This window comes from Hemiscyllium ocellatum, chromosome 7 (assembly GCF_020745735.1).
Source record: "Hemiscyllium ocellatum isolate sHemOce1 chromosome 7, sHemOce1.pat.X.cur, whole genome shotgun sequence".
Classification (NCBI taxonomy): domain Eukaryota; kingdom Metazoa; phylum Chordata; class Chondrichthyes; order Orectolobiformes; family Hemiscylliidae; genus Hemiscyllium; species Hemiscyllium ocellatum.
In genome coordinates this window covers 106,558,534-106,582,298 of record NC_083407.1, presented here as the reverse complement: position 1 = coordinate 106,582,298, position 23,765 = coordinate 106,558,534, and the positions used below count along the sequence as shown (strand labels likewise).

The 23,765-nt window shown below is 45.5% G+C and overlaps 1 protein-coding gene across 4 annotated transcripts in view; it reads right to left on the bottom strand.

Moving 5' to 3' along the window:
- Positions 1–23,765, bottom strand: part of LOC132817260 (neuropilin-2-like) — a 103,843-nt gene that overhangs the window by 4,218 nt on the left and 75,860 nt on the right. For 3 of the 4 annotated variants that reach the window (XM_060827631.1, XM_060827630.1, XM_060827629.1), the window contains 5 exons: positions 22,995–23,156; positions 21,059–21,321; positions 20,828–20,924; positions 18,827–18,874; positions 2,381–2,461 (listed from right to left, as the gene is read on the bottom strand). In XM_060827631.1, coding sequence (XP_060683614.1) covers positions 2,381–2,461; positions 18,827–18,874; positions 20,828–20,924; positions 21,059–21,321; positions 22,995–23,156 — 651 coding nt within the window. Of the gene's footprint in view, positions 1–2,380; positions 2,462–16,272; positions 17,456–18,826; positions 18,875–20,827; positions 20,925–21,058; positions 21,322–22,994; positions 23,157–23,765 lie in introns of those variants that run through there. The other variant, XM_060827632.1, reaches the window with a different exon arrangement.

Genomic DNA, 23,765 nt, shown 5'->3' with positions numbered 1-23,765 from the left:
CTGTCAACTGTGCTGTGTGAGTACCTTCAATCCATGGACTGGACAACAAAACCTGACCTAGCCAGTGATGCCCAAATCTCAAGAATGAGTACAGGGTTTTCAAAATATTATCCAAAGGGTGAGATTTCTTTGATACAATGGAGTTATGCATCACCTTGAGTAGAACACACTCGGAGCACCATCAACATTTCTGGTCTCCACATCACTAAAGGAACACCGAGGCACTGGACAAGTTACAAAACTGACTCACGTGATATATCCCAGAACTGAAAGGTGATACTTGTCAAGAAAGGCCAGTAAAACAAAAGATTGAGAGAGGACCAGAAAAAGGTCTTTGTAGAGAAGATGTTTCCATTTACAGTCAGGACCAGGACTCAGGGTAATCAACAGAAGATAGTCAAGTAGTGGTTAGAATGTGCAACTCTACCACATGGAGAATCATAGAATCCCTATAGTGTGGAAACAAGCCATTTGGCCCAACGTGTCCCCACTGACTCTCCAAAGATTAACCCTCCCAGACCCATTCCCCTACCCTACTACTTTACATTTACCCTTGACTAATGCACCTAATCTACGCATCACTGGATAATTTAGCATGACCTATTCACCTAACCTGCACATCTTTGGATTGTGGGAGGAAACCAGAGCACCCAGAGGTAACCCACACAGAGACAAGGAGAATGTGCAAACTCCACACAGACAGTCACCCAAGCCTGGAATCGAACCCCGGTCCCTAGTACTGTGAGGCAGTCGTGCTACCTCAGCCACTGTGCTACCTACTTCCTGAGCCAACTTCAAAGTTAGATAAACACAGAAGGGATTCAGGAGTAGAGGAACTGCAGATAGGATGAGATGAAGTAGGGTGAGAAGAGTTGAAGTGCTGGAGAAACTCAGCAGGACTGGCAGCATTTGCAGAGACAGAAACAGAATTAACACTTCCTATTCTAAAGCAGTGTTGTACTAGACTCGATACATAAACTCGGTTTTCTTTCTCCACAGGGAATGCCAGACCTGCTGAGTTTCTCCAGCGTTTTCTACTTTTATTTCAGATCTCTGGTATTTTGGTTTCAACTTGGTGTGAGAGCAGGTTCCTGTGGGCTGTAGATAGCCCGAGTGAGCCTGAGAAAACCCAGTTAAACGTCGGAATGTAAGAAGTGGTTCTGCATTGTCTCAGTGCCTCAGCAGGCAAATGCCTTAGTTTATCCAGGTTAATGTACAGTCAGGAAAGTTAGAGGATCAATTCCTGGCCTGTGCTGAGTGAGTGCCTCTCAGTTAGCCAGTGACCATGGGTCCCTATAAACTTCGTCTGTGCTAGCGAAGTGATCCTGAACTGATACTTAAACAGAGTTCCTTAAACAATTCCTTAAACCGTTTCAACTCTTCATATGACACCAAAATAGATGAAATGTTTGAAAAAGCATTAAGAAGTAACATACTGAAAGAGTGTCTTCACCTGGTTGAAATTGGCCACTGAAGATGGTAAGGGACAAGGCCTTATGGGGCTTACAGACAGCTGTCTTAACCAAGAGTGGGTAGGACAATGTGGTCTTCAATGATCTCCCATGGACCTTTACTTCTCCACATTTTTTGACTGAAATATGGCTCAGTTGGCAATTTTAAAGAGTGCTTTGAAGAGTCAGAGCCAAACCCAACACTTATTCCCCAAAGGATTGGGGTAATAGGCTTCCCTTCTACTTACTGTCTTGCAGCTCTCTGCAGCTCGACCACAACAGTTCTCAGAATAGGAGGAACTGCAAAACTGGCGAATCGGACACCCTGGAGTGATACATCTTGTACGGAGCTCCAGGATGTTCATTTCGTTTTTTTTTAAACTGCATATTTCTCCTCCTTTACGTTGCTGTTTTGACTCGGTATGTGTGATCCCTTTGAATATGTTTAGATGGGAACAGTTCTGCAATTGATTCATGGGGAAGGAGAGGCCAAAATGGTTGGAGAAGACTGCCCTTTAAAGGTGAATAAAATATTAGGTTCTAACTCACTCATCCTTCAGACTGAACATGTCTAGGAAAAGCTGATGAAGATAATGTCTAAAATACTCTGCAAACAGTGAGGTGCTGACTTTTGGATGAGAGGCTAGCTCCCAATTCCAGGGAGAGCTCTCCCCAGTCTCCTAGTCAATATCTATCCCTCAACTATCACTATAATAGCTGCTCTGGTCATTTCAATGTTGTTTGTGGGAGCTTGCTATAGCTACATTAGTGGTCAGGTATCCTGCATTGCAACACTTCAAAAATATCTGATTGGGCTATAAAAGCTTTTTCAGACATTGTCCAATAGAGCGTATCGAAAATCCCACTCAATGTGTTACCCAACTGCTATTTGGACAAGTTAAAACAGGTGGATCTCAAATCCATTTTACCTCTGCCATAAATATAGTTGTCAGCTTCCCCAAAGGGCTCGAATTGCACTCCTTCATCAGCGTGGGAGATCATTTCTCTCCCTGTAACAGAAACAGGCAAGAACAATATTACAATGGCAGACTCTTAAATATCTGCAAAGGGTGAGACTCTTATTCCATTTGTCTTGTAAATCCTGGTCAATTTGACGACATAATGTTAACTAACTGATCGAGCACTAATACCCTACGTTATAAAGGAAGTGTGCAAGTGAAAATTAGCCTGACTCTTAGAATTTTCTAAGGCCTTAACGTGATCTGCTCCCTCATAAAAGGGATGTTTAACTCTGTGAGGATACAAATAGACGCCACTCTGTTTTTCAACTAGATCAGCTAGGGGTGGCACAGTGGTTAGCACTGCTGCCTCACAGTGCCAGAGATCGGGGTTCAATTCCCGTCTCAGGCAACTGTCTGTGTGGAGTTTGCACATTCTCCCCGTGTCTGCGTAGGTTTCCTCCGGGGGCTCCGGTTTCCTCCCACAGTCCAAAGATGTGCAGGCTAGGTGAATTGGCCATGCTAAATTGCCTGTAGTGTTAGGTGAAGAGGGGAATGGGTCTGGGTGGGTTGCTCTTCGGAGGGTCGGTGTGGATTGTTGGACCGAAGGGCCGGTTTCCACATTGTAAGTAATCTAATCATGGTGAGTCTATATCTTAAACTCATTTTACTGGCCTTGGTTAACTGTCCAAACTGGGGTGGATTCTCATGAATCCCATTGCTAAGTTATGCAATCCTCTGTCAACCCAGTTCTTTTTCCAATGGACTGATATCGTTCTGAAGGTAGCACACTGTGTACCACATGGTCTTGGCATGTCAGAATTAGACTATACCTATGGGCGGTCAAATACACTTGAACAATCACCCCAGGGATCTGGTTTAGAATTTTCTGTTTGACTGGAACTCTTCACTAACTGACCACACACAGATGATCATCCATTTTGCTTTTTTGCTAATGGACACCGGAATAGCTTTCTGTTTTGCTGCAATCGTGTTTATCCTCAATATCCACTATTTTTTGGTCCATCTGCTTGATTGTGCCTGAAATTTTGGGATGATCTTTGATTCCTCAATCTTTAATGCCTGACTACATAAGCCAATTTGCATTGTCCATACATTGATTAGTATAAGACCCAGGCATGTGCCTTAGAGTGTCTCTTTCTCCAATCTCTATCCAACACCCTGTGCAGTCTCTCTGGTGTCTTTCATGGCGGCCCTTGTCAACATAGTTGTGATTCGGAAACACAAACATATGCAAATTACTACATTTGTCAGTTGTATTCATAGGGTCTTGTGTGTCAATGTGCGTTCAAGCAATTCAGTGCTGGGAGGAGTCTTTAGTACCTGAATAGCCAACATAATATATCGTCAGTTCATGAACAAATAACCACACGATAACCACATACTGAGCACATGAGCAGCCTCCAACACAAGGAGTACTGAATGCAGTGTAAAAGGTTAATGCTAAATGTATTAATAATGTACACCACCAGTGAGGTAAGAGATCATATAACACTGGACCCTAGAGAGAGAGATGTATTAAACATCGTGCTAAGTCTTACCCTGCAAATACATAGTGGTTAATAAAAGATAACCTTACCAACAGTGGCTCTATTGATCCTGACATGGGGACAAGCTCCCTCTAAAATTCATTATGTTGAAAACTGGTATCTTAATACAATGTCACATGTTAGACTAGTTTTTGTACACCTTTTGTAAAGATGATTCTCACTTTTCTTCACCTCTCACGTCCCCAAATGGAAATAGATACAGATTCAGTCCCTTTGAGTTTCAATACCTGGCAGAGAGCTGTCAGTTCCCTGAGAAGGCAGTAAACTGGCAGGGTGTATTTCTTGTGAACAATGTTGAGGTACACTGATGTGATCCTAGGTTCAGGCCACCATCAGGAGTGAGAGTAGTACATGTTAAAAGAGGCACCGTAAGGGAAGAGGTGAAAGGAGCTCATAACCCAGTAACTCTGGCCACAGCCAGAGCATTGTGTTCAATGTTGGACATCACAAATCAGTCATGGCCCTTTGGAGCCAGGGCCTCACACCTCCCAGTGGAATGGGTTAACTGGAGAAGCTCGGATTCTTCTAATTAGAGCAGCGTTAAGATACAGGGAGCTTCAAAACTGGGCGTGGAAAAGGAGAAACTATTTCTGCTGGAAACAGATTTAAGATCATGGGCAAGCACTTGTAATTCTGCACATTTATCTCATGTTCAAAAACAATTCATTCATCCCATTTAAAAGACTCTGGACACCGGGGTAAAAAGGCAAAATAATTTGACTATAAAATGGCCGATTAAACGACGGGACCAAGATTCGTGAGACTGAGCACAGCCTAAGAAGTGCAGCCCTGTGGCTTTCGAGTTGGCAGGCAAGGAGGTGCGAGGGCAAAGTTTGGCAGGAAGAGGACAACTGCGTTTCCTGCACACGTGATGTTATTCCAGATGGATCCTGTTGGAAGGTGTGCTGACTTTAGGCAGAGTTAGGAAACAGCAGTTCCTCCTGTTGAAAGGGCAATGACCAGGGGAAGTTTGCGGAAATGGCTTAGCAAACAACTCCACACCCGGATCAAAGTTGCGCTGCATTGGGAATGGTACTGGGCAATTCCATAAGTAGTCAGGATTTCTGTCAAATTCGTTGGTACTGATTAGTAAGCTATTGATTAGTAAGGGCTAAGTGGTATGACTTAGCCTGTACTGATGCCTGGATCTATCTTCAGGAACACAATATTGAAGGAAGATTTACCAACAACCGTCCCGCATCTGCAAAGAGATTTCACACAGCACCTCTCCTGTATAAAAAAATAGCATCTTTATTCCATTCCAGACAGGTACATCTCCAGGGCGGTTACATTCAGAATGCAAGAAGCAGACAGCTCCCTCGGCAGTTGTCAGCTAAGTCCAAGCACATCACAAGCCACGGTGCGGTTTACAGACCACGCCGCCGGTACATTCACATTTTACAACCACGTTAACCATCAAACCACGCAAGACCAATGCTTTCAAAGGACAGAGGGTTTCAGGGGTGGAAGGGAATGGGGAGGATGGATGCAGTGAGGGTTTGGGAGGGGGAGAGGGAGAGGGGAGGGGAGTAGGCATGCTGATCACATTCCGCGGCACAATCAGTATCCCAAACAGCCAAGGTCCATGTTAAAAGGGCATTTAGCATCCTGGTTTTCCCAATGCCTCCCACTCCCGGATACTCAATATCTGGGGCCTATCCATTATCCCCCTTCCTGCAGGCAGAGAAGCAACAACCCTAGGTGTTGATGACTGAAGTGCTCAGACAAGGAAGACAGCGGACACCAGCACTGGTCAGCCGTACCTCATGTCTGGTCTCCTGGCCAACGAGAAGGGTCAGGGTTCAAGTCCCACTCTGGAGACATGGGAGTTCAATCCCGCGGCCCCCATTGGAGGAAAAGATGGCAGCCATCATCTGACCGTCCCCTCCAGTGATAGAGAAAGGCAGATGAGGGCAGACACATCCTCCCCAATCACCAATAAAGCAGATCGGCTGGTCATCACACACTGCTGCTTGTGGAAGCTGGCTGTATGCAAATTGGCTGTTGTGTTCCCCCTACATTGCAACAGTGACTGCATTCCAGAATAAACCCAAGTTAAAGGGCAAGACTGTTCCATGCGGCAAACGACTTGGCTTTGTGCCACCTCGTCACACCCAGGGTGAGAACCCAGTCCATCGAGAATGACGTGGAAGACACGTGCTGTCCTTTCGCTCATGGGGTGCGACCATCACCATCTGGGCCAGCATTAATTGCCCACCCTGATTTGGGAAGGCAGATCACCGCCACTTTCCCGTGAGCGAATGTTTACAAATTCGGTCAGGGAATGTCTTCCATGCAGACTGAATACAAGAGCTGTGCATCCGAAAAAAATGCAAGACACCAGAGTTGGAGGTTTGGGGGGTGTGATCTTTGTCTACCGTACCTGTGTAATTATCACTTGATAAAAGCACAAACAAATGTCTCTCCGCAGACTCCTGCTCACAGAGCCCCTTGTGTTACTCCCTACTATCCCTTATTCATGTCCTGCCTGGAGGAAAGATGTTGGGGAATTATGAACAGGTTCAGAAAAGATTGACAAGGATGTTGCTGTGATTGAAGGGTTTGAGGCTTTTATTCCCTGGAGAGTCAGAGGATGAGGGGTAACCTTGTGGAGGTTTGTAAAATTGTGAGCAGGATGGATAGATTGACTGGCCAATGTATTTATTTCCAAGGGGGGGGGGGTCCAAAACTAGAGGACATAGGTTTAAAGTGAGAGGGGAAAGGTTTAAAAAGGACCTAGGGAGTAACTTTTTCATGCAGAGGGTGGTGCATGTACAGAACGAGCTGCCAGAGGAAGTGGTGAAGGCTGGTACAGTTACAACATTTAAAAGGCATCTGGATGGGTACACGAATAGGAAGGGTTTAGAGGGATATGGGCCAAGTGCTGGCAAATGGGATTAGGTCAGATTGGGATGTCTGGTCAAACTGGACTGAAAGGTCTGTTTCTATGCTGTACAACTCTATGACTCTGCACCAGACAGAAAGCAGGTTGGGGGAGGGGAGGGGAGATGGTGAAGGAAGATAGATGATTACTCGCGGTTGAGTTGGGAGTGGTATCAGGTGAAGCAAACATCCCAGATGTTTGTGTATTTGGCCAACAGGCTTTGGCTCCTGCTGCCAACTTATACGTTCTTTACACAGCTGACATCTTGAGATCGTGGAAGCCGCAGAATGAAGGAGAATTAAACTCCCCGATTTAAAAACCCTCATGAACCCCCATTTACATTTTAACTGTCAATGGGGAGAACTGTTTGCCCCAAAATCGATGCTAAATGTTACTGTTACTGCCCTTCGAGAGCTGTGATATTCATGGTGAAAGAGTTTGACATTTTAACCAGCAATGAGATTGGACTGTGGCCTTATCTTTTCAAGCAGAATTAATGATCATCATGAAAAATTGCGTTACAGTACAGAGGTAGAGCATTGAAATGGGAGCAGGCCATTCAGCCCCTCAAACTAGTTCTGTCAGTCAATTTGATCATGCCTAATCTGGAATTTAACGCAAAGATCTGTCAACCTCAGATTTCAATTTTTCAATTGAATCCCAGACTCAATGGCTTTTCTGTGAGAGAGTTTCTGATTCCCACCCCCCTCTGAATGAAGGAATGCTTGCGGAAAGCACTGCTGATCAGCCCAGTACTAACTTTATGGTGGTGCTGCCTTGGTATACTCTCCTCCACTTCCACAAATCTTTTCATTTTAGCCCTTCTAATTATCTTCAACCATCCGATCATCCCTTAATTTTCCAAATATGTAAACGATAAGCAAAAAAATCTTCACCATTTAACCCTTCAATCTTCAAGGGAAGGGACAGAGAGCTGCCCGTGAGACAATGAAGTGAAGGAAATTACTGTTTGGATAGGTGTTTTGCACATACTTCCACCTCCCCTTTTAGCAGAGTTTAACCAAATGGCTTAAAGGCTATATTAAAATAACAGCAAGAGGAGGGTCACACCAATGTGATACACTGCACTCACTGGGAAGATTGAAAGCAAATTCCAGGCTACCTGCAATGCTTCGAATAGCTCTCATTTTGGAATTAGGAATCTCAGAATTAATGAGGGCTTTCTGCACTCCTGTGGTGATTCAATCAAAACTCTGCTTCTTCATTCCAACCGAAACCCCTGCCAGATCGAACACTGCAGCCTGGCATTTGAATCCAATCTTTAATTAACACAGGTCTCCCATTCCAGCATAAAACCTTTTCTAGAAATCACACTCTTCTCCCAGTTAGACGGCCTTACCTATCTAGCTGCATTGATCTGCTCAGTGGTTTGTAACTGACCTTCAATTTGTTCACAGACTGTCAGCGGTTGTCGTTCAGCAGGTTAAAGGTTGTGGGTTCAAGTCCACCTGCAGGGAAGTTGAATGTAAAATCTGAGCACTCGCTTCAGTGCTGTGCTGTCAGAGACCCTGCTTTGCGGACGTTCAGCCGTGACCTTGTCTGCCCCCTCAGGTGGGTGTGAAAGATCTCATGGCACCATTCAAACGACAGCAGGAGATTTCTCTCAGCCGACATTAATTCCTCAATCAATGTCATTAAAGGCACTTTGTTTGGACATGACCTGCTTGTGGGAATTTGCTCTGTGTAAGTTGACCATACTTCAAAAGCAAGCTGTCCCAGTTCTGGCTCTGCCTGCCTTTCTCTGAGAGGTGCGAAACATTCTTTGTTCCAGGTCTCCTCAGCTTCCCTGTTTCACGCTGAATATTTCACCAATGTTACTTCACTTTTGATCCTTCCTCCACCTTCAGCAGGCCCATCCTTGACCTTTCCCTTCCTGCAGCTTTCCTCGGAATAGGTTATTCATGACTGTCCACCGTAAGTTCACTGACTCCCGCAGTTACCTTGGCTCCAGTTACTTGCATCTCACTTCCTGTATGGATACTGTTCCAATCTGCCAGCTCCTTCAGCTTTGTTGCATCTTTCCCAATGGCGTTACTTTCGATAAATGCTTTCCTCTATTGAGGGCTTCCACATGCTGTGGTTGGCTGTATCCAATTTATTTCCCACATTCCTGTCCTTTATCCTCCTCCATGCTCACTATCCAACATCCCCAATACATCTTCCACAGAGATAATCTTGCTCTTATGCCAGCTTTATTCTGCTATTAGATGGTATTTTCTTCACATTGGGGTAGCCAAATACAGAGAGGGGGATCCCTTTTTCCACACAAGCATGACCCTGACCTATCGTCTTAATTCTCCATCTGATCCCCTACATGATCTCTCTGTCCTTGGCTTGCTGCATTATTCCAATGAAGCTCGATGGAAACATAAATTAGGCACTTCACCATCTTCAGCAAACAACAATTATTTCAGACCATAAGCGCCAATTTTTCAGACAGGGGCTTACGATAATGACTCTATCACTACCATTCACACCTCCTCCATCCCATCTTTTGTATCTTTACTTATGCCATTACTATTCCTTTTGCCTTACACCAACATCTGTTTTGTTATTTCATCTTTTCCATCTTCCATTTTAGCACAGATCTGTGCTTTGGCCCTCCCCACCATGACCCTGACTCCAGAGTTGCTTAAAAACTGGCCGTACCGCCAACATTTCAGGGTGAAAGATCACAACCTGAAGTGTTAACTATTTTTCTCTCTCTGCAGACATTGCCAGACCTACTGTGTGTTTCCAACATTTTTACTTCAAAAAGTACATAATTAATTGCAAAGTGCTTTGGGACATTCCAAAGGCACTAGATAAGTACAAGTCTTTCTTTTACTTTTTCACCCAGGAGACATTTCATGAACTGCCTATCCTTCTTCTCTACCTTTGCTCCTGCACAGTAAATTCTCAACACTCTCTGCAATGCGAAGTGTTCACAAATACTTTCCTCCAGTCAGTTTGTGTTCACACTTATTCATGCATATTACTCATTCATGCAAATTATGCCTGAACCAAAGCAAACTACATTGAATATTTATTCTGAGAAAACTCGGATGTAACATGCACTGTTTTGTTAAGAATTGCACACTTTCTAATTCCAGATTGAAATAATAGGAGAATCTCAACAGTGTGGAAATAGGCCATTCACCCCATTAAGTCTACACCAACCCCCTAAAGAGCATTGCACCCAAACCCACCTTATCCCTGCATTCACCATGGCTAATCCACCTAACCTACACACCCCTGGATACTACGGGCAATTTAGCACGGCTAATCCACCTAACCTGTACATGCTTGGATCATGATAGGAAACTAGAGCACCTGGAGGAAACTCACACAGACACAGGGAGAAAGTGCAAACTCCGCACAGTCACCCGAGGCTGGAATCATACCTGGGTTCTGAGCACTGTGTGGCAGCAGTGCTGACACTGAGCCACCGTGCCACCCGACGCCCTGGAACATCCAGTTATTCACAATCAACCTCCAGGGTACTGGCAGGAGTGAAGAAAAACCATCAAGCAAAGGTCCGTTCTGTGTAAAACCAAGCCTTTGAAAAGTTCTGCTTGCCAGTTAATAAAATACCTGAGCTGTGAAGGTAATAACAAGAACACAACACATTTGACCAGCTTAGAGGTCAAGTCAGGATAACAGCCAACCAATGATGGCAATATTGAGGTAGATCATGGAGTAAGAGGAAGGGCTGGTGGATTCTTGCATAATTGCTAGAGGGGTAAAAGGTGTAAAAGAACAATGAACAACCTGCCTTCCAGTGGAAGATGGGAAAGATGTCACCTACAGGGAAACATATTACAGAGAGGACACTTCCCCAGCACATAAAGGACTGACCTTTCAATAGGTGCCTACTAACTGTGAAACAGTTCATCACTCTGAGTGTCTCAATTCATTCTTTCCACCAAGCACCAAATAACAGAAATTCCTTTTCTTAAGATTTGACACCCTTTTAGCACTGTGCAAGAACTCTGTGCATCTCAGCAGTTCACCACTTGTGAAGGTGGAGGGGCAATGATGATTTCTAGGATTGGAAAGGGACAAGATAATAGAGTCATAAAGTCATATAGCATGAAAACCGACCCTTCAGTCCAACCAGTCCATGCTGACCATAATCCCAAACTAGACTTGTCCCACCTGCCTGCACTTGGCCCATATCCCTTCAAGCATTTCTCATTCAAGTACTTATCCAAGTGTCTTTTAAACATTGCAACTGTACTGGCATCACTTCATTCCACACATGAACCACTCTCTGTGTAAAAACATTGCCCCTCACATTACCTTTTAAGAACAGAGGAAGCCGCCTCCACCAAATTATTGGGAGAAAAATACAGAATAGATCTGTGGAAGTGTTGTTTCTGCAGGTGAGTGGTCAATGTGTGGCACCAGGTTTCTAGGGAGACGGTACAAGCAGTTAGCGTCGATTCATTCAGATGCAAATTAAATAGGATTTCTTTCAGAAAACGTTTTGGGAAACAGTGTACGAATAATTTGAGATGTGACATGCGATAATAGCTGGCGTGGGAGGAACAGGTGACTTGGGAAATTAGGTTTCATAAAGCTCTCCAGCAATGAGGCCCTCCCTTGCAAGTTGTAGGAAGATCGGTTGCCTCACCTGGTGAAGAGCTGACATGAGGGAAGGAGAGGATGAGGAAGAAAATACAAACTGTACCAGTGTCTTTTTGCATCAAACAATTCTCGTCAGCTCCGGGAGGTTGTTGGAGCAGGGCATCTACACAATGCAGAGCTGAAAAATGTGTTGCTGGAAAAGCGCAGCAGGTCAGGCAGCATCAAAGGAACAGGAGAATCGACGTTTTGGGCATAAGCCCTTCTGCAGTCCTCACTTTCTCCTAGTTGATCCATACAATGCAGCCTTGCTTTGGGAATTTCCTGGCTAGATTAGATTACTTACAGTGTGGAAACAGGCCCTTCGGCCCAACAAGTCCACACCGACCCGCCGAAGCACAACCCACCCATACCCCTACGTTTACCCCTTACCTAACACGAGGGGCAATTTAGCATGGCCAATTCACCTGGCCCGCACATCTTTGGACTTTGGACTGTGGGAGGAAACTGGAGCACCCGGAGGAAACCCACACAGACAGGGGGAGAACGTGCAAACTCCACACAGTCAGTCGCCTGAGGCAGGAACTGAACCCGGGTCTCTGGCGCTGTGAGACAGCAGTGCTAACCACTGTGCCACCGTGCCGCTAGGCTGGGAACAACTGCATGTCAGAGGCAGTGATAGATTTATAAAGCAGGGAAACAGAGGTTTCGGTCCAACTCGTCCATGTCGACCATTTTCCCAAACTAAACTGGTCCCACCTGCTTGCATTTGGCCCTTATCCCTCCAAACCTTTCCCTCTCATGTTCTTATCCAAATGTCTTCGAAATGGTGTGACTGTACCTGCGTCCACCACTTCCTCTGGCAGATCATTCCACATACGAACCACTCTCCGTGTAAAAACATTACCCCTTGCGTCCTTTTTAAAACTTTCTCCTCTCACCTTAAAATTGCGCCCCCTGGTTTTTGAACTACCTGCTCCTGGATTAGTGCAACACTCCTCCTCTGCAGTCACCCTGCTGTTCAAAGCCCCCCCAGTAATGTCACTGAAGGCTTTTTTTTGGATATCACAGGAGAAATCCAACAGCAAGGGCACTCTATACAAAATACTACCTTTACAAAGCAGTTTCAAAAGGAAATAAATATGCCCTGACATGCATTTATTGGTGCTCGCTAGGGATGAATCAGGAATGGAGAGATGGATTTTGCCAAAACATTAGAGAAAAATAGGCTTAGCAAACATCTTTTTTGAAAAGCCCGCGCCCTTTCAGAAATAAGGAACAGCAGTAACTGCAACAGTCATGTTCATCGATCACGTTCACTGGAACAAAGGCACAACAAAAGAATTGCGATGAAATAGCACCTCCCACAGCCTCAGGATATCTCAAAGTGCTTTACAGCCAACTGCATTCAAGTACCACCTCTGTTGTCATCTGGGGAAGGACAACACTCAATTTGCACAAAGTAAGGCCCCACAAGAAGTACTAGGCAATCTGTTTCTCACTGATGTGGGCGAAGGACAGATATGGGAGAGGACAGTGGGAAGGAATCCTCTAGTCTTTATTCTATATTATTCCTCTGAAGAGTTCAGTACTCAACTGCACTGAGTTATCAGGTCAGACTTGGCTGTCATGTCTCTATTGAGATACTGATCCCATGTACCGTGGATCCTACAACCTTTTGACTCAGAGGGCCTGAGAGTTGGCCATTGAAGCATGGCTGACACATGGGCTTAGTTCAAATTGGCTGAAATATCTTCCTTTTCAAGTGCTGGCGATTTGATGACAATTGTACGCCGAATATTAAGTGCTGGGAATATGAATAAATGTGACATTTGGATTAAGACTGCTTCAGAAAGCGTGTCTCGGAGTGAAGGATCATCTACTTACTGAGAGTGATGACTGATTGCTCGGCAGAATCATTAACAGCCTTTTGTCACTGGATGGCGATGTCATGCTGCTCGCTGTAGACTCAAATTACACGGAAAACGAGGAGCTGCGAGCATTTTAAGTTCTTTTCTTTCTTCTCTTCCCCCTGGTGTATGTGATTACCATTAGCACACAGCAAACTCCTTTGCTGGCTAATCACCAGCAAAATCCTGTTTCAATCAAATCTTTCCAAAGACCATCATCTTGTTGACATCTATTTCTAGGAAGAAGTGGCAATCAGCGTGACATCATCATCGGGTGACAAAGGCTACTAAAACAATGTCGCCAAAGCATACAGAGAATAACCACTTTAAGAGGAAACTTTTACATATGTGTGTGTTGTGTGTGTGTATGTGTGTGTGTCTATGTGCATGCGTGTATAGATGACTGTATATGTGCACGTCTCACTGTGACTTTGTGTGAGCATACCTGTGTGTTCTTGTGTGTAGCTGCCTGTCTGTTTATGTGTGTATGTGACTGTCTTATAGATGTGAACATGCTTGTCTGTATATGTGTGTACCTGACTGTCTACATGTGGTACATGTGTCTTAACGTGCATGTGTTTGTGGCTAGGTATGTATGCCTGTGTACCTATATGTGAACATGTCTGTCTGTGTATGTGTGTACATGACTGTCTGTATATATGTTTGCCTATAGGCTCATCAAGGTAGGGAATGTCAAAGCTAGGAATTAAAACTCTTTCTGATTTAAGGGACAAGGTATCACAGTTTCAAGTGCACTTGATTCAGAGAGAGAAGAAAAGACTTGCATTTATATAGTGCCCATCACAACCATAGACGTTCCAAAGGCTTTAACTCAATGATGTACTGTATAATTATGGTCACTATTGTAATATAGTAAACATACCAATTAACTTGTACACAGCAAGCTTCCTCAAACAGCAACATGATCAGGACCAATTCATGTGTTTTCGGAATGCTAATTGGGGGAATTATTTCAAATATTCATTGGCTAGGACACCAGGGATAACTCCTCCAGTCTTCTTTAGAACAATGCCCAGGAACCTTTTAATCCAATCTGATATGACAGAGAAGGCCTCAAGACTAGAGTGGTGCTGGAAAAGCACAGCAGGTCAGGCAGCATCCGAGGAGCAGGAAAATCGACGTTTCGGGCAGGAGCCCTTCATCAGCATTCCTGATGAAGGGCTCCGGCCCGAAACATCGACTCTAATCTCCAGGTTCTGCAATACCCACTTTCGCCCAGAGACGGCCTCAGCCTAGTGCCTCATCTGAAAGACAATACCTCTGCCAGCGCAACATTCAGTCGGTACTGCATTGGAAATGTCAGCTGAGATTTTTGTGTTCATGCCATTGGACTGGGACTTGAACACACAATCTTCACTGCAAGATGGTATGAGGTGCAGAAGACACTGTAACGTTGAGATGCTTCTGCTTAGGCCAAACTTATTTTCTTATGGAACCGAGGAAATGGGAGGAAGCTATTCAAGCCCTCAAGTCCTCAAGCCTAGTCTGCCACTCATTTAGATCACGATTGATCTGTACAGTGTATAGTGGAAGGCAGTGCACTGTGCAATGCAATGTGTTGTAGCTAACATTACAGTATACCGTGGGATACAGTGTACTGTCTACTGCAGTGTACAGTATACGGTGGAATGCAGTGTATTCCGTAGCTGTGGGGATTCCCTTCCTAAACATCTCCACCTCTTTCCCTACTTTCTCCTGTGCTCCTTAAAAGCTGGGCCAAGGTTTCTAGCCCTCAGCCTATCTCTCTCTCCAGGCAGCCACTGTTGCCTTATTTCACACCCTGGGCAATATTCCACAGGGAAGTCACCCAGGAGATGCAAGATGTTCTTTGAAGTGACGACACCAGGGAAGTGACCTCTCTCAAAAGGAAAGTGGCCAATTCACTGGGAAGGTGGCAGCTACTGAACTTTGAAAGGGGGAGTCAAACAATTCCTAAGACCTTCAATGGATTTTGCTCCATATTAAAGTTCGATGGACAGATGGAATTTTGCCCTGATTTATGTTTTGGATGAGGATCCCTTCTGGAGCTTCAGTGGATGAGTATTAAAGGGAGGATTGGAAAGCTGGAGGCTCATTCAGTGGGCGAGTGGATTTTGTCCTTACATGCCTTGCTAACATACGGGGAGTTTTTTTTTTCAAAATCATGAAGGCATGCTACAGGTGGTGGAAGGGGCACTTTCTCTCAGCATCACATGCAAAAAACAAATACACACTGAAAAATGTCGTTTGTCCTATTTTAGGAATGTTCTAGAAGGCAGAGAGAGTTGTGGCAGGTGTGTTCATTTGGCTTCTCAATTAGTGCACAATTCAGTTTGATTTGCCTTTCAAAGATGTAATTTTCGGCATAATAAAAAGTGAGACGGACCCATTTTCGAAAATTGGAAGAGATCTTTTCACATTCACAGCAATTACGCATGAATTCCTGTCCCCCGCAACGGTCTCAGTTTTTGCTATCTTTTTCACAGTGAGAAGATTGCATTGAAATGCCCCTTGCAACTGGGAGACGGGTACAGTATTTTCATTTATCAATCCAATTTTTCTTCCCCCATCTCTCGCTCTGTCTCTTTCCCTCTAGCACCTAACCTGTACATACTTGGATTTCACTTCGCAGACAAAGCCTGAGAAATCAGTTCCTAATGACTTTTAACAGGCTGTTTCACTAAATTGTGTGATGGGTTGCCTCAGAAACCTGAATGCCCAATTCCAAAATGGCCACCCTGACAATTCCAGGCTGCAATAGGATTTGGATCTCAAATCGCTTGAGCTTTTTACAAATTGTTGCAGTGCTACTCCTTTGCACTTTCAGAAACAGAGAGGCATACACATAGAGGCACAATTTCCTGCCCCACCACCAACATCCCCCTTACTGCCCCTCAAGCCCGCACCACCTGCCCCACCCCGCAGTTCTCTGAAACATGTCAGTGCTTGGGTAGAATGAATTGCTTTGGACTGCAGGGGAATTGGATGGCCAAGTTGGTGGACAGCATGATTCCACAAATAGAGCAGGATGACCCATCAGTTGACTTGTTCTAACTGGGATATGGCAGGCACACTGAGGAGGAGATTGAGAGATAACAAAGGACCGCAGTGAGGTCCTTTGCTCTTTTCCAGTTGGAAGAATGTTTTCGACTGCTAATGACATAAAGCCCGGGCAGGTTAATTCATAAAGGCTGCAGAACAAAATTAAGACAGAAAGAGAGAACAAACCAAGACAAACATGGAAGCCAGCATTGTACTGCCTAAAAATATTCCACATTAAAGCAACCGCATTCCCTGAATGTCATTAAAATGAAATTTAAGTCTGGCCTCAAGGGAAAGACTTTACTGGGAACCGCAACACACTTCCTCGTGTTTTCTTTTTGTTAAAAATATTTTCCTTTGTACGTGTGTCGTAGGTATGAACTGTCAATTTGTTTTCCAACCAGAATGATGTGAAATGTTGACAAATAAACAATCTTCATGAGCCGCTGACTTCTCAGAGAAATGTAGAAGGTCTCTCCCTCCTTAGCCATTCCTTCAGTCTGCCCCTGTACAACTCCACAAGGTGATCTTGCACAACCAATTCTCTCAGAAGGTGGGGGGGGGGAAAAGAAAAAAATCAAATCGAAAGATAACACGATGCGTGTGAGATCATCACTCTTTCCTTCTCTATTTATAATCCACAGGTGCGATGTTGAGTGGAGAGAATAGAAAAACCAGGCGTTCCCATGGCGATTGTAGTGAAGAGTGCAAGTAGAGCCAGCGATACAATTCAATGTTTTGTGATTTTTTTTGTTAACTAGCCGTGCGATCTCTCAGTTTGAGGTGTAATCTTCTCTTCCAATTTTTATAGTGAGCCCAGGCTCCACTCCCGTGACATAGCTGTTGGGGAAGCGGACGCTTTGGAAATTGACCGAGTGAAGGCTTTTCTTTGCTGCAAATCCGTACCGTTGGCGATACAGCACCATGCCCAGAGTGATACAGAGCAGAACTATCAGAGCACCTCCTCCGGCCATTATGTAATACCAATAACTGGGGATGGGCTGCGCTGACACAGACTCCACTGTGGGTTCGCTCCCCGCAGGGCGTCCCCCTGGTGAAGAGACACAAAATAGCGCTGGGAACTAATCTCAATGATTGATTAAGAGCATGCTCAGTGCGCAGGGTGCATCATGGGAACACGCTATGGCCACCAGGTGGATGCCTGTCTCTTTCTCTCCCCACCTCCACCCCCCCTTACATCATGATGGAATTGGGGGCAGAGATTCTGAAGGGAGAATTCCCTTCAATCTGTGGCAACATGTGACTGGTGGGCAGACTGCGCTTGGAAATGCCAGAGCAGCCAACTCTGGGCTGTAAGGGATATTTCACCATGAGGACCTTAATGTCTTGGGGCAAGGAGGAAGGGGGTGTATATGGAGGAGCTGGGATTGGGCAATGGTGGGAGCGCATAGCTGTGGTTGGAAAAGGGGCACCCAGCCCCTCAATCCCACCTGTCTGCTGTAGAGAACACCGACTGGTTCAAATCCAGGACGTCCTGTCACCCCAGACGACATCCCCAATGGCAACATGACACTATCCGGCCGGCCAATCTGACCATCCAAAATGGCCACCCCAGTCTAGTTTCCCACGGCGGAGAGTGTAGTCAGGGCAGGGGAACCATCCCAGAATCCACCATGTGCAAACATGAGGAGCTGGGGGACAAGCAGGATTCCATGATGCACAGTGGCTTTACTTTCTTTGCAATGGTGCGGTGTGGCGACTGACATTTTATTCCAAACAAAAACAAGGCTACGCCAGCAAACTAAAGGCAGCCTATTTTGAGATCACTTTAGGAGATTAAATTCACTGCAATAGGGCGATTGGTTTGGTCCCGGCATAGTAAAGGAAACTCTGAAGTGCTGAGACTGTGCTGTGACAGTGTTCATGAACTGCCTCTCTCTGCTCTTTTAGCAGAGGTGTTAACCTGTTGGCAAACCAAGAGGTTAATTCATCTGTAAAAGGAAGTGAGGAGAGGTATTCCCGACCTACACACCGTGCTCAATCTATAGAGTACTGTTCTGGGCCCTCAGAGTTCCAAACTGCTTTTTTGCCCTCTTGGTTTTGTTCCAAGACTGGACACACACGAACCAGCTGATGCAGACTGCACACTCACGGAGACCATGGACATAAATCGCTCACAGTGAAGAAATTTTTATTTTCAAGATTCCATCAGTGTTTTTGGAGCTTAATTAATTCAGTCCACTTTAACCTGAAATCGTCTTGGCTCTGTAATAGGCTGTGCTGATTCACCGAATTGTGCCAGTATAATCAGATTTCAACAAGACTGACGATTAAGAGAGCTCAGATTCAGTGACAGAGAAAATCCCTTTAAACCTTACATATTTCCATGTAGTCCTGCATCTCTAAATACCCGTTGCTCAAACAAATGTCTAGAGCCACATGTACGATACAATTAACTCACTTGTTGGTATATCAGTAGGGTGGATCCCTGGAAAGGCACTGATGGGTTCTGCAAATAAAATGGACCAACTATTAAACATACATGGCAGCACCTTGCTACAGGTCCTTAGTCTATACAAGAATAACTTGCATTTATACAGCATTTTGACAGCAGTAAAACATAACAAGGCTTCACAGGAATGTCATCAGGTAAAATTTGACAGTGGGCCAATTAGAGATTAGTAGGTCTTGGTTAAAGCAACAGATTTTCAGGAATTATATACATTTAAAGACACCTGTGTCTTTCCAGTTATTTCAACCTGGATACAAAATCTAGGCTGATGCAGTATTGCAGGAGTGCTGCAATGTCAAAGGGTCAGTACTGAGGGAGTGCTGCACTGTTGGAGGATCATTACTGAAGAGTGGTGCACTGTCGGAGGGTCAGTACTGAGAGAGTGGTGTACTGTTGGAGGGTCAGTACTGAGGGAGTACTGCACTGTGGGAGGGTCAGTAGTGAGGGAATGCAGTACTGTCAGAGGGTCAGTACTGAGGGAGTACTGCACTGTTGGAGGATCATTACTGAAGAGTGGTGCACTGTTGGAGGGTCAGTACTGAGAGAGTGGTGTACTGTTGGAGGGTCAGTACTGAGGGAGTACTGCACTGTTGGAGGATCATTACTGAAGAGTGGTGCACTGTCGGAGGGTCAGTACTGAGAGAGTGGTGTACTGTTGGAGGGTCAGTACTGAGGGAGTACTGCACTGTTGGAGGGTCAGTAGTGAGGGAGTACTGCACTGTTGGAGGTGCCAACTTGCAGTTGAGATGTTAAAACTGCCCTCACAGGTGGGTCTAAAAGATCCCATGGACTGATTTTGGAGAAGAATACTGTTGTCATCAACTAGTTTCCCTGACAATCTTCACCCTGCAACCAATATCGACGCAAAAATAGACCGTGTGGGAATTGTGCTCTTTGTGGAAGCTTGCTGTGCCTGAAGGATTGCTCTGTTTCTTGCAACACAAATCTGTGAATTTACACAAACCCATTTGAATAGATGTAAAGCACTTCAGATATCTTGAAGTCACTCTCTCGTTCTTCTACTTGAAATACCGACTGTACGGGATATGTTCATCGTCAGCTCAGCATGTATTTATTGCTTGTCCTTAACTGAAGCTAGCTTGAACCACTCAGGATCCATGGGTGGGGGCGTGTTGTGGGAGTGTGGGGAGGTGGAGTTACATCCAGAGTGCCATAAGAAAACCTAGGGCATTTTCCCCAGTAACAGTGAAAAAAATGGTCAAAATAATTCAAGTCAGGATGATATGCAGCTTGGAGAGGCAATTGTCGAATCCCTACAGTGCAGAGAGAGGCCATTTGGCCCATTAAGCCTCTGAACAGCATTCCACCCTATCACCATAACCCACATTTCCCATAGCCAACCCACCCATCTTTGGACTGTGAGAGGAAACAAGCGCATCTGAAGGAATCCCACATAGACATGGGGAGAACATGCAAACTCCATGCAGACAGTTACCCAAGGGTGGAATTGAACCCAGGTCCCGTGAGGCAGCAGTGCTAACTGCTGAGCCACCATGTCATCCATGTAGGAGACCCTGCAATCTATCCTCTGCCCTACATACATCTAATGCCATTCAGGTCAACACAGCACCACCCAGACGCCTGCAATGTTATGTCACCCTCTTCCCAAAGGTCACACTTGATCACCTAGCATGGAGATGAAGAGAAGGCAAAAGGTGGTGTGTGAGACAGCTGCCAATTTGATTCGATGATGTCGGGCTCCTGAGAATGATCTCAGAAGCTAGTGCAGATGAGACAAGGACAGGGAGCGTGATGAAGAATGTGTTAGTCCTGGGTCATACATAACCTGAATAGAGGAACAAGTTAGCTTGCAGCTCATACTCTTCGAAATCTTGCAACTGTTTTCTTGGCTTCTCCTCAACCTAACTCCACATCTGATTCCACCACATTCCACCAAACTCCTGCTAACATCAAGGGTGTGGTACTTACGTATACATTGGTCAAGAGACATGTGTGATGCTATGGCGATATCATCAACCGCCAGGTCCTCACTCGCATCACTTCCTGCGATGCCTTCGATTATGACCTAAGCACAGAGGGGTAGAGAGGAGAATGCTGCATCAGAGAGCGGGAGAGAGAGAGAGAGAGGAAAACACACAGAGTCTCGAAGCAGAAAGCAACTGCTGTCGTTCTGTAGCTGCGACATAGGTGGCGAGTTACCTGATAATCATCGTTGTATCCTGGTAGGATGATCTTGCCCTCTTTCCACTTGTCCCCCTGATCTCCCCTTAATGACCACAGCATCACATCATTGGTCTTCTTCCTCAGCAGCACCCGTAAGGTGCCAACATTAGCACCACGCATCCGGTACCAGAACACCATGCAACGGTGGCTGTTAATGGGTGGCACCATGGGACTAAGCAGCCTGGCACGCTGTCCTTCAGCCATCTTGGTGGCTTCAAAGTGCAGGTAATTCCATTTACCTAAGGAAAAAGAGAGACAAAAAAAGTTCCTGAGAATGGAGACTCTCTCCCAGGTTGACTCTGACCAATGTCATTTGGCCCCAATGCGCTCTCTCTCTCTCAAACCTCCAGAAACATAAAGCTGTGTTGGTCAACCAATCAGATGATAGAAAGTACACCAGCAAAGTGAGCCAATTTGTCCAAGGGGTGCCAACTCTGGTTAGGCATATTTCTGGAACTTCAGTTACAGGCCTGTAAGTGTCCTGCTCACTCAGGCACTCCTAGCTTATAGTTTGTCATGGCATCCCACTTTCCCAGACAAACGGAGAGTGATGGAGACTGTATGACTGAGGCTCACTTGCACAGTTTATGCAATATAGTTTTATGCCCTTAGCATTTGCATGTGTGTATTTTGTGTACATATTAAACAAATCTGTTTTTAGCTTCTTCCTATTGTGCTCCCTGGAGTGTCAGGAGCTGCTCTGTGTCATTACTGAAAAAGCCACCAGCCATAAGTGAACTGCTCACGACAGCCACAGGAGACATTGGCTGTCTGATTCATAAAACTCTTCTCCGTCCCTCGACAGAGGTGCTTAACCTTTGTTTGATAGCTTCGCCCCTGATGCCAGTTGGGAGACTTGAAGTGTGAGATATGGTGGATATTGACACCTTCTGGTTTAAGTCCTAGCTGTCCCTAGAAAGGGAAGTATCACTGTTTTGTTCAAGTTGTGAGACTCAGCAACAACTTCTGGCCACCTCGTGCCTTCTGTTTTGTGGGATCATCATCATAGAAACACGACAGTGTGGAAAGAGGCCATTCGGCCCACTGAGTTCACACCTGCCCTCTGAAGAACGTTCCACCCTCTCCCTGTAACCTTGCATTTCCCATGGCTAACCAACCCAGCTTGCACATCCCTGGATATTATGGGCAATTTAGCATGGCCAATCCACATAACCTGCACAGCTTTGGACTGTGGGAGGAAACCCATGCAGACACGGGGAGAACTCGCAAACTCCACACAGACTGTTGCCCAAGGCTGGAATTGAACACAGGCTCCTGGCGCTGTGAGAGAGCAGTGCTAACCTCTGAACCACCCAAGATATACCAAGACACTTCACAGGAGTGTAATCAAAGCAAATTTTGACACCAAATGACATAAAGAGGGATAAGGACATGTGACCAGAAGCTCGGTCAAGGAGGCAGGTTTTAAGTAGGATGTTAAGAGAGGTGGGGAGGTTTAGGGAGGCAATTCCAGAATTTCAGCCCAGGCTGATTAAGCCATAGCTGTCAATCTGTGGCCACAAACATCAGGGCCCAGAACTGGAGCAGCACAGTAGTCTTGGCGAGTTAATGAGGTGGTGGGGAGTAAGTGGACGATGGGATTTGAAAACAGTTCTCCAGCCCCAGGTTCAACATGTCAGTCGGCCTGTGATTGAGTCGGGGTAGGAGCATGGAGATTGGGCTCAGCACCTTTAGACTTGTTGGTGGGGGGGGGGGGGAGAATAATTCAGACAGACTTCCAGTGTATCTTTAATCAGCACTAACTTTAAGAATGTCAACCTCAGGTGAGGTCGGAGGGCAAGTGTCCACAAACAGAAAACTGAACTGAGCTGTGCCTCCTACAGGCAGAAGACTGGAACTGCAGGGGAAGATTGCCAACACCTCAATTTTACGTCACCCTACATTGGCTGACCTGTGTTGTGGTCCTGGTTCTGTCCGACATCTTCAAACTTGGAGCTGCCAGAATGGACCGTCCACCTGAACGCAGCTGACGGGTCATGTGTCCATCCGCAGAGCTCGTTGTCACGTGAGTCCCCGAAACTGCAGTTGAAGCCTTCGATGCTGGTCGGGATTTCTAGAAAGCCAGGAACAAATTTCCCAAGTGGGGACATGCTCAGTCATTCATTCTGTCTCATTTCTGTCCCTCTCTTCTTCCACCACATTGCAGTCAGACAAGCGAGACATCCATGGCAGACAATCTTATTGATAACCAGGAGACCAAACGGCCTCACCCCTCTCTCACAAAGTGTACAACAAGGCAAAACACAGAACTACAGAAGCTAGAAGGACCTTGGGCACTGTTGTAGATCTGAGGGTTCAGGCACATAGTTCTTTGAAGTTTGCGTCAGATATAGACAGAGTGGTTAAGAAGGTGTTTAGCGCACTTGCCTTCATTGCTCAGACCTTTGAGCACAGGAGTTGAGACATTATGTTAATGTTGTCTAGGACATTGGTGAGGCCTGTTCTGGAGTACTGTGTCCAGTTCTGGTCACCCAGTTATAGGAAGGATATTATTAAGCTGGAGAGGTTTCAGAAGAGAGTTACCAGGATCTTGCCAGCATAGGAAGGTTTGAGTTATAAAGAAAGGATGGATAGGCTGCGACATGTTTCACTGGAGTGTAGGAGGCTGAAAGGTGACCTTAGAGAGGTTTATAAAATATTGAGGGGGATAGATAAGGTGATT